The sequence below is a fragment of the Grus americana genome, chromosome 4, assembly GCF_028858705.1.
Source record: "Grus americana isolate bGruAme1 chromosome 4, bGruAme1.mat, whole genome shotgun sequence".
In the NCBI taxonomy this organism is placed as follows: domain Eukaryota; kingdom Metazoa; phylum Chordata; class Aves; order Gruiformes; family Gruidae; genus Grus; species Grus americana.
In genome coordinates, this window is record NC_072855.1 from 33,156,363 (window position 1) to 33,175,621 (window position 19,259).

General features: G+C 42.0%; 1 protein-coding gene across 14 annotated transcripts in view; it reads right to left on the bottom strand.

Annotated features, from left to right (window-relative positions):
- The window catches only part of MTUS1 (microtubule associated scaffold protein 1), a 124,902-nt gene that overhangs the window by 3,248 nt on the left and 102,395 nt on the right, over nt 1-19,259 (bottom strand). For 13 of the 14 annotated variants that reach the window (XM_054823458.1, XM_054823466.1, XM_054823462.1 and 10 more), the window contains 6 exons: nt 14,317-14,383; nt 5,831-6,045; nt 5,186-5,291; nt 4,103-4,176; nt 3,903-3,998; nt 1,299-1,415 (listed from right to left, as the gene is read on the bottom strand). In XM_054823458.1, the coding sequence (XP_054679433.1) occupies nt 1,299-1,415; nt 3,903-3,998; nt 4,103-4,176; nt 5,186-5,291; nt 5,831-6,045; nt 14,317-14,383 (675 nt within the window). Of the gene's footprint in view, nt 1-1,298; nt 1,416-3,902; nt 3,999-4,102; nt 4,177-5,185; nt 5,292-5,830; nt 6,046-14,316; nt 14,384-15,221; nt 15,415-19,259 lie in introns of those variants that run through there. The other variant, XM_054823471.1, reaches the window with a different exon arrangement.

Below are 19,259 nucleotides of genomic sequence, written 5' to 3' on the forward strand. Positions count from 1 at the left end.
AGAAAATAAAGGCCATAGTTTAAAATAAAACCCATACATGCACTCATCAAGATACTGACTGAGCTATTGGATATGTTCGTTATCTGGAGTTTGCAGACCTTGTTACGGGCGATGCAAAAACGTAGAGAAATATGAGCCTGACCTGCTCTCCTGCCTTACTGTTCCGTAGCAAACAGATCCTACTTACCTTATCCTTGGGTAACGTTGGCATTTTGCCACTTGTGCTGATTAAATGCCAATGAAGCAGGACTGGATAAGGGGTCTACTAGTTAACCAGCATGTTCTAGTAACTTCTGCCAGTTTTAGAAGCTGTGGCAGATAGAAGAATGTCCAGAAATAACATGCTAATGTGACAAATTAAAGCGCTCCCCTCTGTAAACAGCTCTAATTCCACTTCATTGCTGCAGGATGTTATCAGAAGTTAAGGAAAAACACTCATTAAATGGTTGGATGCTCCAAAGGCCAAGGTCTGTCAGAAAAGATGAAGGTTTACTAGTAATTTACTAGTAATTGTAGACCAGGGCAACATATGATGCTGTACAATGCTGAACAACTGACATGAATTTATTCCTTTGTATCCAAACCTCTTTCTATACTTCCTCATTAAAATCTTGCTCAAGCAAGTATTACAGCAGTGTTCAAAAGGCCCCACCCCAGCTAAGGACCCTGTCCTGCCACAAGTAAGAGCACACTAAGCAATTACAAGTTCTGCCCCCAAAATTGCCTTTTCACATGGAATTACGCTTAGACTAGGAGCAAATCCACACAGCTAAACAAGTAGCTTAAAGATAATAGCTAAAGTGATTGACCTAAGCTAATGAACTCTAAAAGGAAACATTTATTCCGTTTCATACTTGATACCTTCTGGTTTAATTAGGATCATTTCCATGTTGATGTTTTCCTGACAGTGCAATCTATCTTCTATAACACTCAGGCAAACATAGCAGGGAAGGATTTTTTCCTTAGAGGATGGGGGACAGAAGAGGGAAGAGGAAGCAAAATGTGAAGAGGCTCCCAGATAACCCTGTACTAACTTGGCAATAGTTTATGCAAGCCAGTAGTTGTCTTAAGAGTTAAAAGGTCATTTACAGCATCCGGTGATTCCTTCCCCCTCTTTACATTAGAGCCCAATGCAGATATAATTGTACCTGCCAGGTAAGCATGTTTCATTATCATTTCAGGTTTCCTTTGAAACAAAAATATTTATCCTCACACATAAGTCTGACCAGCCCGAGTTCATTATCAGAACGTAACTCAGAGACATGGTCCAAACCTGCCAGACCCCAAGGAAAACTCACCAGTTTTTCCATCTTCATTAGCTTTATATCCTGCTCATGGAGTTTCTCATTCTTGATCTCCAGCACTGCTCTCAAACTTTCCAGCTCCTGTTCCAGATACATAATCTGTGGGTTTTTCTGAAAGATTTCCACAGAGTTTGCTTAGTACCATGAATTTCAGGAACAATTTAACTGTTTCTCTGCTACTTAGAAAGAGCAAGAAAATAAATACGGTAACAACAGTTACTTGTTCTAAGTGAAATCAAGTTGAGCAGTTTAGAATAAAAAAATCTGCTGCCTCTGATTTTGTTTCTCTTTGGCATAGGTGGACAGCTGCAGTTTTCCAGAAGCTGTTCAGAAAAACACTTTATGCACAAATATGAAAAGCCCTTGGGAGTCAAAGGCAGGCACTGAAGCTGTCACAGCGAAACTTGTTTTGCGGGAGTGCCCAAAGGCTCCCTTTAAGGCTAGGAGTTCCAAAATTTATTTCATATTACTCATAACCCATCCCAAGAGGTAATTAGAGTAAACATTTGAAGAGTTTTCAGGTGCTGGAGTAGTTCAAAAAGCACCAGAAACTTAAAGGTATGAACTTGACTGTAGCTGATTTTCCCTGTTTTGAGTCTGAAGGTAGCTGGTTCATAAGCAGAAATTGTAAATTTTCATTTTTACATTCTTCTTAAAGCCTAGCAATGCAATTATACATAAAAACCTTGCACTGCTGTACATCCATGCCTTCTCTACCATACAGCAAGTTAGGACTTCTTTTTTTATTTTTCCTATTTTGTTTTTGTTTTCCAGGAGGTGGAGGGGAGAACAGGAGGGGACAGGGCAGGGTCAGATCTGGTTTCCTCAAAGACCTCTTTTCCAGAGCAAGAAACTACTCAAACACTGCAGAGTAAAACACATTCCCTGCATTTCAAAGGCAAAGTCACAGGCAAAAATAAGGAGAAATAAAGCAAGTCTCAGTCCATTTCCAGGTAGTCCAAGTAGAACACAAACAGAAATCAATGATTAAGTGCATTGTGTAACTAAGTTTATCTTTAAAACCAAACAAAAATTGCTTTATCATATTTGGGTAAGAATCCAAGTCTGCTGCCTCACGTAACAGCTGCACTGCTGCAGCAGAAACCTAAGACTCAGCAGGCAATGCCTGCAGCTTTGTGGGGTGCAAGGCAGAGCCGGTACATTTCACAGGTAACAAGGGCCTCATCACCTTCACATTTCATTCTCCTGCCTGTTTAATGACTGCGGCTTTAGTGGTTCTTGTTTAATTTCTGCTTTTGAACAGAAGCCCACATGAGGCTGGGGTGCGCTGTGCTGCCTCAGAGGCACTGTGTTTTCTGTCTTTATGTGAAATGTAGGAGCTAGTGAGAAAAGCAATCCTGAAAAGTTTAAACAGTATCTTCAAAATTTAACTTTTTTTTTTCTTTCCCTCCTCTGCCCCAATGGTCTTAAAATGTCTTTTTAAAATTAAATCTGAGCCACCACATTAGCTACTCATAGTAGAGCACAGATAAAAAGACTGAAAGGCGTACATAAGATTTGAGCAAAAAAGCTGGGAATATCGAGTGACACTGAATAATACTGGAGGAGTTGGAAATACAGATCTGTCTTCAAAGGGCTAAAGGGAATTCTGGTAGTGTGGAATTTGGGTTTAGTACAGAAGAATATCAGTATTTTTCCATAGAGAAGCCCCAAGCTTATGATGTGTCTAATGCTGTCAGGACGCACAGGGCATGAGCAGCTACATAAAGGCACTTGACTGCTGCTCCTCTAAATTAAAGGTCTGAGCATGCCTACGGAATATAGTTCAAACTTCCAAGTGCAGCGTACAACACGTTCTATTTGGCATCATCTCTCCCTACCACAGCAACATATTATGGTTGCAGGTTCTTCTTGTGGCAGCTCTGTCCTGCCACTAGAATAAACACTAACAGAGAGAGAAATAAATTCCAGTGAAAATCACGGCAACTTCTACTAGCGGCATCCTAAGTGAGTTTCTAAGCCTGGAATTTCTCTTGGTGTGATAAGCAATAATACTGGTATTCCAGTTATTTCCAGGTAACCAGAATGATAAGCATGTTTGTGTCTAACCCTCCCAGCGCATGAAAAACCTCTCAGAGCACATTTCTAACCCAGGAGCATCACAGATAACAGCAGCCTTGGAAGGAAAGGCAGGACAAAATAAAGTTTATCTGAAGGATAAATCAGCAACAAGTATGAATCAAAGTTTGAATAAAAGCATTAAAGACTCAAGAAGGGAGTTTTGCAGTAGTGATGTAAGCCCACACTGATCATAGCGCTGTTAAAACATTTATCGACCGTGTAGAAGAAAGCTATGGCACAACTTCTGCGTACGCATAGGTCTTCAATTTAACTTGGGCTCTAACTTACACCGCTGACTTAGATATTCAACAGCTTTACAGGTTTATAATAGTAAGGTTAATACACAACATTGTAGTGACTGAGAAAACCTTCTGGCAGGTGAGCCATTTACATAGAATATTAATAACCCTAGAACCCTGTCAGGCTTGATTGCAAACCTTTCATATTATGCAATAAAATTAAATCCAGGCTTACAAGATCTGCTTATCTGCATTACTTTTGAAGATTGAGACTTACAAGATTGGCTTTTTCTTTGGCTATTTGTTTTTGCTCTTCCAGTTTCAACTTCTCACTCAGAGAGTCGTTTTCACATTTTAATTCATCGATTTTTTTCTGAAATGAAAAGATATGGGATAGTTAGGCCAAGAATTCAGTGCACATCTCCAAACTGCATTCTAACTCTTAGACTACTGCAATGACCCCAACCCTTAACAAACCTCTAGCAATTCCTGCTTCTCTTTAAAGGAATCTTCAAGCGACTTCCTTTCAGATTCATGGGCACTCTTGAGCTCTGCAACAAATTATTTTTGCAGATTTTTAATACCACGTAAGACATGAAAATTCTTTTTGAAAAGCAGCAGCACGAAAAGCCAGCCAACACACATACACACAGATGCGGAGTCAATGACAACATGAAAAGAACATTGATCATCAACTGATCCAAAGCATGTACAAAGTAGCAGATTTATTGCTGCTTCAGATTTGTTGATTGTGCCCTCACATATCCATTTCATTAGTTGACAGTGTGGCAATTTTTTAAAGCATTCATCTACATGCAACAAATGGATTAATTGAGCACAAGAGCCACAGCTGACAAAAGCTGAGTTTCCAATGGGAAACACAGCAAAAATTCAAATTGTGTCTTCCCAGAACTACTAGAAAAACATTTCCCTTCCTACTTTGGAGATGTCACACAGAGGAGTTTGCTCTTTGATTGCAGTGGAAGCATCATCAGTTTTAATGACGCAAAAGCATCACTGGAAACTTGGCTATCAAGTGGAGTTGGAGGGAGGATGGAAATCATCATCACTTAAATCAGTTCGATGCAATGCCATTTAAAACTGAGCACATTCACCACTCCCTCCCTGAAAAACAACCTTTGCCCCAGTATACTGTAAAGAGCGTGTGATATTTCTCAACATTCCCACGTCAGTCTGGAAAGCACACAATCCTACTTATCCTCAATTTCAATTTTCAGGTGCTCCTTATAGAAATGAGGGAGTGGGAGCGATTACTCAATACATGAGATTTTGAAGGCAGACTGAAATTCAGACATCTTTTACTGAATGAAAAAAAGTCATCTTCACTGAAACTGTTTTACGGGTTTCATTCAACTACATACAGAAATCCCCATTGTAAAGTGAGACTTGTTCAGTTCCACAAGAAGGAATTCAGCCAATGTTTTTGAAAAGAGTTGACTGCAAAGAACAATGAAATTGACATACTGATGAAAAAGCTTGAATATTTTTGTTTGTGACTAGCGGTACTATAGCATATGTACGTGAATACAAAATACTTGCCTGAAAAAGAGGATTCATACTCCTTTTTCAGCTCCTCTACCTTCTCTGAGTGGCTGTTTTCAAGTTCCAACTTAAAGTTTTCATGTGTGATATTTAAGTTGTCCACCTGCAATAAGACAACATGATTTTCCCCCCCCCCTTACTCATGTCAACTTAACTCTCATTTAAAGTATTGTTCTAATGGCTGTACAACGTACCTCGATTATGCTTTAAATAGTCAAGGTAGCACTTAACAGATGGTCACAGAAAAAGCTAAGCCACATACAACGCTTAGCAGAGAACGATGCCTTATAGTTTACCGCTACCGACAGGATGATGCATCTGTTGCACACATGGAGTTGTTGCAAAGCAAGGTCACAGGCTGGGCGTGTCTTTATAAATCTTAAAACTTAAACTGCTTCAAATAATCCAGCGGATCTCCAGAAGTCAGTGAAGCTTGCAGAACACAAGGAACCTCCACTGTCTTTAAACAAAAACTTAAGATCTGGACAGCTTAGCTTCGTAATATTTTTATTCATTGCAACAAAGAGGAGTTTTACATTAGCTAAAATAACTCCGCTATTAGCAAAACCCAGGATTCTCTGCAGGCTCGTCTGCAGCAGAAAGCAATTGCTAGAGAACATTCCTACTTCAAATGTCACAAACCTGCTCCTGGAGTTGCGCTTTGTACTTTTCAGCTTCTTCAATGCAGATACTTTGGAGTTTCTCACATTCTGCAGTGTAAAACTGTTTAAGCCTCTCCTCCAGCTCAGCTAAATCATTGTGGTGTTGCTGGTTTAACTTCTGCAGAAATCCTTCATAAGCAACTTGCAGTTCATTCCTGTCTCTCTCCAATTTCTCACAAGCTGCAGAAGTGGTTACTGAAGAGGTCAGAAGAAAAAAGAAAAACAGTAATTAGATCAAGTTCAATGCTAATTTCACTGTCTTCATTACAAGTATTAAAGATAGTGAACACTGTGCACAGCAACACGGCTATACAAAGACAAATACAATTTATCCATGAAATGAGTGCCACCTCCAAGGACACATGAAAAGACCTTTGCAAAAAAAAAAAAAAAAATCAAATTCAGTGTTTCTTATGCTGAGAATTAACCGAATCTAGTTAAACCAGGAACCCATATGGAAAGCACAAGTGTGACAGTTTGTCATGACATAGAAGAATGAATGTCTCACGAGAGACACTGGAGTGCTCCAATAAAAAAATTAATTGGATTTGCTACTTTACTTAATTTGATCCCATTTCAGTGGCATATTTGTCAGAGTACTTCACTTTCTGATATATAAGCCACTTAGCTAAATTTGAAAGTCTTAATATCCTGAAGAACATCCATTCAACATGTTACTCTCACTCAGATATGCAGCAGAGAAGCAATTCTAGGCTGACATGGACTGACATGGACTGACATGGACGCAGAACTGCCAACCTGAACCATACTGCTAATGTGCATATGCCCAGGATATTTAAATACACAAGATACAGAATGGTTTCAGGCAGAAAGTGCAGAGTATTAAGATGACAGAAAAAAAATGCTGTGTAATTCTCTTTGCATTTATATAAACACAAGTCAGCTAAGACAACCGCCTAGGTTTGTCTCCCCATATTTACAGCTGATTAAAAGGCAAACCAGAAGTTCATAATTTGTACTTTTGAGTTCAAAATTTAGCATTCTGAAGTCCAGCCAGCCAGGCCCGAATAGGAGTCATCATTTTCCTGTGGTTAATATGACTGGAGCAAGCACCTTATGCAGTTCCAGCTGCACCCAAAGCCTGGCAGCAAGGTGAACCAGGACCTCCGACACAAGCGTGTGGTCACTGGCCTCAAGCAAAACCACTTCTGTACAGACTCCTGTGCTTTGGTTTAAAATAGATTGGTCAGATGAGTGTGTGCTTAAGAGAAAAATCAACTAAAATGTTAACTTGATCTTGAATAAAATACAGGAGAAACCATGCGTGCGTACATACACACACTTTATAGCAGCCTTGGCGCACTGCCCAAACAGTATAAACTCAATGTAAAAGCATGGGAAGATTCAAGGATTTTTGTACAGGCAGTACAGGAATTTCTCATCACAGCTGAGTTTGAGCCTTAAGATATATAAATTGCAGGATCTTCAGGGACAGATTCCCAGAGCAGTACTGGGCTTGCCTCTAGGGAAAGCAGCCTGCCCCAGAGTGCCTCAAGTTACACATGTTGCATTCCCTCTTTGCTACGGCTCATCAAGAGCCAGTGGTTACTCGATGAATAATACTTGCACTCTCTTTTAAGGAAACTGTAAGGAAGTCTTGGCCCTGCTGCCGTCACTTGGAACCTGCAGTTGAACTAGAAAGTGTAAGAGTGAGCTGTGCGGTATGGGAATCAGTCTGCGTGTGTGTCTACCTGAATTAGGTTTAACAGCAGGCTTAGCTCTGTGCTAAGTCTGTGTGAAAGGTTTGCTGATCAGAACAGATTTAAGCCAAGCTATTCATCTTGTGACTGGCAACAATGCAACTAAAGGCTCAACTGAAATGTATCACAACATTCTCTGCAACGCAAGCAGATTTCAGAGTTTTCTATCACATTGCATCAGTGTAATGTTATTGAATACATATGCTCGTGTTGCCACGTTTTTGGGGAAGAGGAAACGTCACAGGTAGGGGACACCATTTTATAATGCAAAGAACCAGGCAGGGAGCCAAATGGAGACACTGCACAGCCAACCGCATGCAGAAAGGGATCGGACCATCTATAGCAGAGTGAGAGGTACAGCTGAGAGGCAGGCAGCTCACATGCCTCATTTGAAATAAATGTAGCAAAATGCTTCTAATGATCCACTTCCTTTAAAAATAATAGAGGGAGAAGCAAGCATCCAATTCTTTATTTGTAAGGCCGCAGCCATTCGTTTGCCTCCATTTAGGTAGAAGAATGTGCTGCCTATCATCATCTTATCTTTAAGTGTCAGCACACAGAACTTCAGATGATGCAAAAGACTTCAGAAAAAAGCAAATAGCAAACCACGCCTTTGTCAAAGAAAATACACGCATCAGTTCTTGTTCAGCCAGTTTGCAATTCATATTTATGAGAAGACTAATGTTACAAAGGCAAACAAAAATTTTTAAAACTTGCATTGGCAGTTGAATGTTGTGTTACCTTGAAGGTAACCATCAGGCCTCTGCAAAGCTAGAGGCTGCCCTGCCTCCTTGCAGTTCGCAAGCCTGACCTGAATCCTTGCCATCCGAACCAGAAGCAGAACCACCACACCACCGGTAAGCTCCCAGTATCGTGGTGGTGCAAGAAACTCTGCATGGGAAATTTCAGCAAAAGCACCGACTGAAGAATTGTCAATTTGAAATTAGGAGAAGTCCTATAAACCAAAATTTGTCCCCATACCTGAGATTCAAGTGTCTGCAGCAAGCATTTTGTACAGCCCTATCCACCGCTGGACTGAATCATCTAATTTATGACTATACAGTGCCTTGGTTTAAGACAGGGACAAGCCATGAAAAAGGCAACTAATTCCTTACGTTGGCCACTCATCCACTGCAAGGGGATGCTGCACAACTCCTGACTAACCCAACTTAATGGCTACCCAACTTAAGAGTTCTCTCATAGAACTGGTACTTCATCTTGAAGAAAAATTTCTAACTGGAACATGTGCTCTTCCAGTAGCACACACAAAATCTTTATTTCAATTCCTAATCCACTTCAGAGGCACTTGAAGGGCATGCCTCAGTTTTTGAGCACAAGTGCTGTACTTCCTTTCCCTTCTTAAAGTGCTTCCCTCCACAACTCCACATCTTCATTACGCCATGCATTATAAACAGACCACAGACCTCAAGCTAAGTAACAACAGGAGACAAACAGTCCAACAGCATTTGAGAGAAAAATCAAGCCACAGAGACGAAAAGATGCACTATCCATTTGTACATTAAGTTTGTTCCATCTCATCTGTAACACTAAACAGTTTTAAGCTTTAAGGACAGAGCATATGGGATAGCATATATGGCAGCCAGAAGCAAGATTTACTACTTCATTCAAATAGCGAAGCCATTAATATTTCCCCCCCCACTTGCCTGTCCCAGCCTCTCCTCCCAATCATACAACACTGTCTCTCCCTGTATTACTACAACAGAGAACAAGATTAATCTATATTTTTAGGCTTCTTAACACTTGTTTATTATAAATGAAGAGCCTGGTTCTTCTGGGCAGAACCATGACCTCTGGCAATCACGGGAAGTTTCTGAGATCTGGTAAGAGCGTATCTTCAGATCAGAAATGCTGGGTTTGGCATGTAAAATTAACATTCACCTGTAGCAGTTAACAATGGCTACTTGCATCTTGGGTATTTCATTGCAAAGCTTTGTATGTGCCAAAACCATAAACCAAAGGCCTGCAAAAGAGAAGTCCAGAGAACCAGGCACATAGCAACTCCCTGCAGTAGCGCAAATGGCAGTGGCAACTTACATTCCCTTAAAAGTCACTATAATCGCGGTGACTATCTAAGATGACAAAACATAATGGATTTTTTTTTTTACCCCTGAATTGAATTGTTTTGAAACAACAGTTACCTTCATAAAATTGTCTAAGTCACTCACTGGTCTAGTTATGATTTATGAAAAGCCATTAGACTGTCTGAAATTTTGAAACAGAGGTCACTAGGACAGTGAACTAGCAACATTTTAATAGATATGGGGGATGTGAAAAGGGGATAATTACCAGAAAACATCAAGTATTCAGTATGGTGTTGTGTCACAGCACGTAACACTTTATTGCTCTAACTTTATACCTCACACTGCAAGACCTATTGTATATGTTCTGTTGAGTAGTAAATCTACTGTAGACAGAGGCTCATTTCCTTCTCCATATATATATTAAAAAAAATGTTATCTTATAATTAATTCATGGTTTTGGCAGATTCTCAATATTGGAAATTCTTCTACCCAAACATACTTTCAAGTTTATGACCAAGTTTCTCTTAGTGTTACTTCTGTAATGAGACTAACAGCACAGGACGTTAAGCCATGTTTCATATTTTTGTTCTTGGGCAAGTTGAAACAAGGCAGGTAGACCAAAAGAGCATGCTTTGAGCTACATATAAGTGGATATGGTTGAATACATATGTGAAGCATTCAGATATCTCCCAGGAAGTATGTTCCTATCCTCTAATGCTGCAAACACTACAGTGTGAGCAGGCAGGCAAACGTACGACTCATGGCAAGTTAGGCCCTGCCTCAAATAATTGATAGAAATGCCTACCTACTATTAACTGTCTTTCAGGATCACCAAAACCTGAAAACCAATTCACATTCACTCCATCTGTCCATAAAACACAATATTCTTTTTTATCCCAACCTCCAAAACATTTTAAAGGTCATTTATTACTTAAATAAAAATAGCATGAAGGCATTTTGAAGAAAATATTGTTTAGCAACTGCAATGCAGCAAACGGAGGGGAGAAAGAGGGGTTGGCCTTTGGCTGCAGAGGACACAGGCAAGCCTCTCCAGCCCACGGCAAAAGGCTCACGAATGGCAATTCTGAAAGGGCCAGGGCAGGCGCAGGCTGAGTCAGCTTTGCACCTGCTGTGATGTAGCAGGACTGAGCTGGATCCCCTCCAGCGCCGCTGCAAAGAGGCTCTGAAACAATTTGGAGTGCAATTAATTTAGAGGAATAGTTTCGTACCTCTGAAGAAATACGCAGCTCTTGCAATTTCTACTTACATAATTAAACAAGTAGCTACAAATAATTTACGCACTAGCTTGCATCTTAATAAGAGGGGAAACAGGTGACAAACAGGACATCCATACCTGCTCCAGGCTCCCAGAACTAAGGCGTTTGCATTCAAACCACAAAGTTTTGGTCTTTGTGGCTGGACATTTTAAGGAAACCCAAATTCAGAACCCAACTGTTACCAAATTTTCACTCCTTTGGAAAAGCCCGTCCCCAAACACATCATCGTTGCTAATCCTCACAGGCGTTTCCAGCTACTGAGAGCACAACGTGGTGTCCAATAACCATCCTCCCCACGCTCTGCACAGCTAAAGGCAGGTTCTGGGAGTATAATGCGTATTTAAATCATTAAACAAAAAGCTGTTTTGGTAGAGAGGGTCATACAGAATAACCCAGCAAACCAGACAATTTGACAGCAAGCCAATTTGGTTTTGCAAAGTAAATCAAGGAGCTTAGGAGCGCGACACAATTAAACTTCAAAGCAAGAAATTGAGGAGTCCAAACTGTGCAGGGTGCAAGCTGCACAAGACTTCACATTCCTCTTAAACTCAACAACATGCAGGGCACCAACGATACTGACCTAGACGCACCTCGCTCCTCTTCCTAGACTGCCTGCTCCCAAACTGCAAATCAACGGGAATTAAAAACAGAGCAGTTGGGACTCCACAAAACATGTACACACACACGTCCACATGGCCAAAAGATACAAACTACTTAACTTTGAGCCAATATATGCCTAGATCATACTGTGAATCAAAGTTCGCAGTACTTGCATCAAAATAGCCTATGGAAGTCAGCTATATCCATTTAACAGTGGCAATAGAAAGCTGATTAGCAGGTGTGTATTTAAACAGATTATTTCCAGCTAAAGCTACCGTTACAAGAATGCTTTTCTCACACCTTGTCAACAAATAAGGTCTGTCTGACTTTATTTATTTTTTGCTTTTTTTTTTTAAAAAAAAGCAAATCTCTTTAAAGCTAGATAGAATGGGTGACCTGTGTACTTTTTCCTTTCTGTGATTAAATCCACCTCCTTTACATGCTGAGGAGAGAAGTATAGACAGGCTAGACGTGTGACGTGGTTAAGACAAAGGAGCTGTGTGAAGATAAACGCTTCACTGAAACCACTGTCTGGAAACCTTACAACGGGAAGTGAGCCCGAGGCTGCCATTGGGGATGCTCCTGCAGAGCTGACCCAGTAAGATCAGCTCCACGAGGAGAATGGCTGATGACCTCGTCCAGCAGCACGCCAGCCAGCATCCCTGGCTGACAGCTCCGTGCACTCAGGCATCACACATCCATCAAGCTCAGTTGCATTTGAAGATTTTTTTTCCTAGTTATCAACCTACTGAATGGCATAGTCTTGCAGTGGGAGTCCCACATCTGAACTCAGCAGGCTGTTAATCAAAGCAGCAAGGTAACAAGTTTATGGGAAGCTCATTTAGGAGTGAGGCACCCTTAGAAAGAATTGAGCTTTTCAAAAACCCCACCCTCCCCCCCAAAAAAACCCGGACCCTACCAAAACACAATCTCAAGAAGTGGTAATGGGCAAGAGTGCTGGCTAGCTTTTGGTCCACCAATCTAAGCTGAACTCTCCCCTTTCCGGTAAGGGACAAACATAGTACCTAGGTTGATAAAGGAAAAATAATATTGAAGATGCATTTTCACAGTAAGGTAAACAAATCATTTTCACGGTAAGGTAAACAAATGGGTTTGCCCACAAAGTCACACATATGTACATAACAGTATCTAGTTTGTAATATTTATAACGCAAATTTGTAGGAATGCAAGAAGCCTGTTTCCACACTAAGACACTAGTTTTTTCATCATCACTTCAGGGTGACAGAAATGCCAGCTGCAGCCCATGGGGGACACAACCCCCACCCTGCTGCTCCTGCCCCTTTCTCTGCCCCACACCAGTGCTCCTTCAGCCACGTGCTGAGCCAGGCCAGGCAGCTTTGGCAAAGCAGCCCTTCGGGCCACTAGTTTTCAGCTGGCTTAGGTCCTCAGGCAGCAGTGCTGGCACACGGCTGGACAGAGGGAGGGCAAAGGCAGGCCAGGCTCTTTCAAAGCCAGCCCCTACCGAGACCTGTCTGAAACAACTGCAAAACCGCAATCGAGGTGCTTCATCAGTAGGAAGGTTAAAAACTGCAGCTTGACAGACGCCAGACTGCACCAAGCTCTAGAAGAGCCTCAGCTTTTTAGTACTAAGCTTCCAGGCCAGAAAATGCTACACGTTTCTGCAGTGTCTTTGGTACTCTTGTCTGTCTATTTAGGCTGCAAGACTGTCTCTGCTTGTGATACTCCCCATTCACCAATTTGCAGTTTTATGCAGCATCAAATAAAGCTCCCAGAAAGCTGCATTTTAACATAACCCTCTAAATTAATTGGACAACAGGAATAGCGACAAGTGGAGATGCTGTGCTCTGTCCCTTCAGCTGGGGGGGGATGAGGAGACCCACTCCTCCCACCCACACTTCCCACCCTGAGTAGTTGCCAGGGAATGCCCGTCTTATTAATCAGTGCTAAAAAATAAATCTGAACATTAAATGCACCACCTGCATGTCACAAAGACCTATGTTCACACTGAAGTCTGGCCGAGACAATACTTGGCTTCCAAAGCATGTGAAAATAAACATTTCCAACTTTTCAATAATAAGTGGTATCTCTGAAACTGCTCCACATGTATTGCTGCTGCTTTCAAAGCTTTTTTTTTCTTTTTTAAAGGGGCTTCATCATAACTGATGCATGCCTTTATAAAATGCTAGCTTCACTGTCAAGTGCTATCATTTTCCATCCAGATGACTTTTTGCACTCCACAAGATGATTCCGCTTTGAGTTCAAATAAGTTATATGAAGTTACCATTAAAGGCAGTTAAAGCAAGCTTCAAAGCTGGCAAAACCAGCCCCTGCACATTATAGCTCAATTTCATATTATAGCTGTCCACTAGGATGAGTCCAAAGATTTAATCTCATTAGCCTGATAGCATTTCCCTCTGTTAATTTTACACTCATTCACCTACAAGCCACTAAGGCAAAATGCAGATTTTGTGCAGTATATTTTACAGGTTTATGGATTTTTGCCAGGAAATCTCTAGAAGACAGCATACGAATAAGTTAAGGACCAAACAGAAGTATATATACTGTCAGCCATCCTCTGTTTTTAAGAAAGTGAGTGCGCCTTTGGTCATCAGACTCGTGTTTTGCAAGGAGGCCCCACTAGGCGCAGTCAGATCAGTGCCAGGAATTCGGTGAACCTGGGGTCATGCTGTCAGGGCTCCAGAGAAATGCAGCGATTAAAGCATCTGAGCAGAATTCAGTTGGGGAATTAAATGACTGCCATTACAATACCAGGGCATCCGTCTTTCCGCAGATCTGTTTTGCTGCATTTCTCTTCTCATGAAGAATACAAAAATAAATTCTTACCTAGTTCTCCTCGAAGATTAACTAGTTCTTGAGATAACTCTTTACGCTGTTTCAGTGCTTCTTCCCTCTGCAGAGGAAAAAAAACAAACCCAAACATTTGGTTACTAGTGATCTGAGCCGGGCACCTTCCAATAATTAACTTACATGTGTTCTGTAGGAAAACAAGACACAGGAGCGAGAAGCCAAGATATGAATCATTTAGGATAACAGTTCTGCTGTTACAAAATACACAGATGTTCTTCTGTTGTTAAGGAAGTTATACTTTAAAACAAAGAATAGCTTTTTCCAGGATAACACTGCAATTAAAATCCTACTTTGCAGATATTAATTATATATTTTATGATGGGTGTAGCAACATAAGCCTCCAGAACAAATCAACTGATAGCTGTCAAGGGCACAAAAGCATGGTATACATGTGAAAGAGGCATGCATTAAAATATTTATCTTAAGCCTATGCAAACACAAAACCAAAAACTTTGCTAAATGCTCAGTCTTCCATGAAGGAAAGGTACAGTCCTGTTCAAAGTTGAATACAACCCACCCCACTGCTCACAGTTCTCAGTTTTAAGATAAATGATGTTTCTTATGCTGAGAGAATCATAACAAATCTGTGCTCAAAAGAAGCAGAAGCACCCATCTCCCTGCTTTGCCTTGGAGCTGCGCCTCATCCCGGGGAAAGGGGCCGGCCAGGCCCCTGTGCTCCAGACCTGCACCCCAGGGAGAAGCGAAGGCACGGCCAGAGCAGGGCCGCTCCACGGCAACCAGCACCTCACGCCCATGGCCACGGCGTGGAGGTGACAAGGTCCAGGCTTCCTACTGCCAGGGCACTTTCACCTTGCTCACGGCCAAGCTCCCGTCCAGCACGCTGCCGTCGGAAAAAGCGCTGCAAAACAAATACCGATTACCCTTGCTGCAGCACACTGCGAATAGAGACACAGTTTGCTGCTAGAGCAGCCCATCTTCCAGCTCCGGCAGCCCCCCGCTCGGCCCCCCGGTGCTCATAGGCGACGCGCAGGTGGCAGCGCCACCAGCCCGGCTGGTCCGGCCGCAGCCGAGCGGCAACACTGGACCTTGCCTCCGCAGGTTATCCTACTTCCGCGCCGATCGCTCCCGACAGCGGCAGATACTGCAGCTTCTGCAATTGGCACAAGCAGCCAGCGATTACTTAAAGCCACAGCCCTTCTTTTATGAAAGGCGAGCCCCAGACATTAGACCGATCGATCTCCACTTGCTCAAACGGCAGGCGGGACCGCGAAAGGGAAAGCTGCCCTTCTCTGCAGATAATGGAGCTTATTTTTAGCCATTTCGAGCTTGGTATATGTTGCTTTCACACTTAATTTGTTGATGCAAAAATAAGCCACGGGAGGACTGAGCTGAATGGGAGAGCCACAGCTACAGCAGCTTTGCATAGCCCCTGCGCATGCAAAGAGCTCAAAACTCACTTTGCATGCTTTTCCATCAGCTAGAATACATCAGAGAAAAAAATAAAATAATAATAATGCACTGGCCCAAAAAATCACTTCAGACTTTTTCCATTAGGTGCTGCACAACTGACCACACGGCAGATGAGTTCGCACGCTGGCATGGCCACACCTGCACCTGGTTTTCCCTAAAGAAAACCTCACCTTTACAACAGGTTCCCTGTCTGCCCCCCCCCGGTCGCTCTCGCCGCAGCCTGACCCCATGCTAAGGTTGGCACTCACCATGTCCCCCAGTTAAAAGTGCCCTGTCCTGGAGGTAGGGAATACTCACTGCATGCCTGCAGAACAAATAAAGCAGTAAAATGCACTGTTCTCAAGAAAAAAAAAATATAGGGAATGAGCACCCAGAAACCAGTCGGGTATTAAGGTCTGACAACACTAATCAAAACGAGTGATTTTTATGCTATGCACTCTCCTCTGCTGCAAGTTATAGGAAATTATTCTGCAGCTATAACGGCTGGTTAGAAGAAAGGGCCAGCGCTTTACTAGAAATATTTGTATTTTTTGCCCTTGTATGGGAAAGATCCCTTTTTAATCACTACAGTTTAAGCAGTCTTAACAGTTGTTTGGACACTGACACACTGGTAGGGGTATTAAGTAGCTGTGTTGCAGTTTTACATTAAGCACTTAGAAGCTTTTTACAGTGACAGCGGGCTAAGATAGAAAACCACGCCTCACCCTCCGTGGTAAATTCTCATGAGAGCAGAGCGCTCAGTTATTGAAAGGACTCGCCCTGCTCTTCCCTGCGCAGGAAGGAGAGATGAGTCATCTCGCTCCTGTTCAGCACCAGTTCGGCGTCACTACGGACACAGCATCTGATGATGAAAACGTGAATGCTGCAGTGACTTGAGCTGCACCCTAGCACGCTGGGATACAACCACATAGGGGATTTGCAAGCAAGTTAACTACCAAAGCACTTTTCTTTTTCATGCTGCAGGCTCCTGATGAGATTTTCCAAAGCTTTTACAGTAACCTTGCCCATTACTAAATTAGTATACAAATACACTTAGGAGATTTTTTTTTTTTATGTGCCCCCTCTCCTCAGTTTGCATATTCATTCTTTATTCTAATTCTCAAAAAGTCATCCTTGAGCCTGATCTCTTCCAGCCCACTCTGTTAGTAAAACATCTCCAATTTTCCCCCCTCAGCCTAGTGGCTGGACCATGCTGCAGACCCTCTGGAAATGCTAACAAGTTTTGGTTTGTGTTTCCAAAAGGCCTGCTTGATGGTCCACGTATTTTGTATTTGTTTTTAGTTAAAACAATTTGATGAGAAAAGGGCATATGAGATCAGAATATACTAAGGACTAACAGACACTGAGACTAAAACCCCAAAATAAAATATAACAACACTGTCTTACTGATTTATTTTTTTAAAAGTGTTTCTTGCTTTCTGCTGCTCTTAAGCCCTTTTGCTTTTCACTGGTGCTGTTTAACCTCATGCCTCAACCTTCACCTTGATTCTTCATAGTTTCACAAATCAAGAAATCCAGTCAAACTTGTATCATCACCTCCTGTTAAGGAATAAATTCAGAAAGAGCTAGTCATAGAGACTGCCAGCCTAAAATAAGAAGAGTAAGCTGCTCATATGGTTAAGGAGCCACATGAAGTACTCAGCCTGACTAGCAGTTAATTGAGCACACTGATCTAAGCTCCAAGAGAACTGAAGCTCCAGGTACAGAGGTCTCCCCATTAAAGTTTCCAAGACCTGAAGGGTAAGTGCAGTGAAATACCAAAGACCACTTGGAATAATCCAGTAAGGGCCATCTTCAGTATTTAATTTAAAGAGAGGTATGCACGTGCTTTGGAATATCGAGCAACTGTCTAGCTTATGCTTTACAAGATTTTAGTTGAAAAATCAATACCAGAAACTGAAAGAGCAGAACCAAGTGGAAGCATACAGGGTCGAGCAATTTTGGCATTGTTCGTTTATCCAGACAAATCTGGCAATAGGGATCATCCTCACTTAGTTGTCAGAGGCTCAAGGAGGGTCTTCATACCAATTTAAAGCTGTTTCTGGCACAATATATGAGTTTATGCCAAGATCATGTAGGATGACTGGGTACCTATTTTTCTTATTTCAAAACAATCTATTTAGGTGCACAAGAAATCCAGTGGAGCTTTAGCCAAAACATGCCCCTACCGTAAACATGCAAGCTGTAGGAAGAAACAAGAACAGAGTTTGGGGATAAAAGCTTTGCCACAGGCAATATCAGGGTGGTACACCTCTGTCAGATGCTACAAAAAAATTCTCAGCATAAAGAAGGAGACTTGGACATTTCTTGTTCTGTGAAAGATTAGGCAGTTAAAAATCCTTCATGTTTTGAAAATTTGACAAGCAAGTTGGGAAGGGGGGCATGCCCTACTACAACTGGATGGAAAAAGGTTCAAGGTAGGGGGCTGGAAAACATGACAGTTTTAACATGACAAAATGACCCGGTCAGGAATGGAATAAATTACAAAATTTGTCATTCATGTTTGTGTTATGGGCAGTTGCACAGCCCAGTTACAGGCTTAAGAGTATTCTTCCTGGCAACCAGCTGTTTTTGCTACAGCTTGAGATACAAACAGACCAGCCTAGGGTCATTTTAGATACAAACGAAGCTGAAGACACATCAACATCTGAACAGTTTCCATTGCTTTGCTTTAAAAGCAGGAAGTTCACACCCCAGAATGAACAAAAAAGGTATTTATGCCAGGCACGCAAGCAACCAACTTTCCTGGCTACATACCTATACCAAATCTTCATGTGAGAAAGACACAAGATACCTCCAAGAGCTTAGGGTTATGAGCGGTTCTCAAGCTGGCATGGGTGGGTATTCCTCAAGCATCCCACAGCTCCTTTGCAGACCCCAAATCCAGGAGCATGCAGTTCCAGGGCAAACTGGCAACTCTTATTTCCTTGACAGGACGTGCAACTGGACAGACTAACCATTTCAGGTTTCCCAGCACAGTCCTGCTGCTGGCCAGGTGAGGTGGCCCTGGTGTGTGAGCCCCGCGCTCTGCCTGCAGGTCAAGGCTTTGAGAGCCACAGGGGCTGTGCCTGGCCAACAAGCCCTATTCACCTTTTGCAAGTTTCTCCTCCGTGTTAAGAGCTGCAAGTCCTTCAACAGCTACTCAATATAAAAGAGCAAACCATGGCAGAAACCAGGTTTTGAGCATGCATGTCCAAATAAGCTAACACTACCCACCTGGTAGTAATTATCCACACATCACAGTTCACATTTTAAACAACTACACTCCTTCTGGAAACAAAACGTCTACTCTTTTGGAGTTGTAGTAAAGAAAGAAATCACAAAAACCAATACTGAAAAGTTCACATTTAGATACAAAAATATGGGGAGTGAGTTTGGTTTTTTTCTTTTTGATTTCAAGCAGCTATGTCACACCAGTATCTATGTAATAAGCTACTTATCGCAGTTGCCTGGCCTACCCCATGCAACATATGACCTCCTCCAGGAGC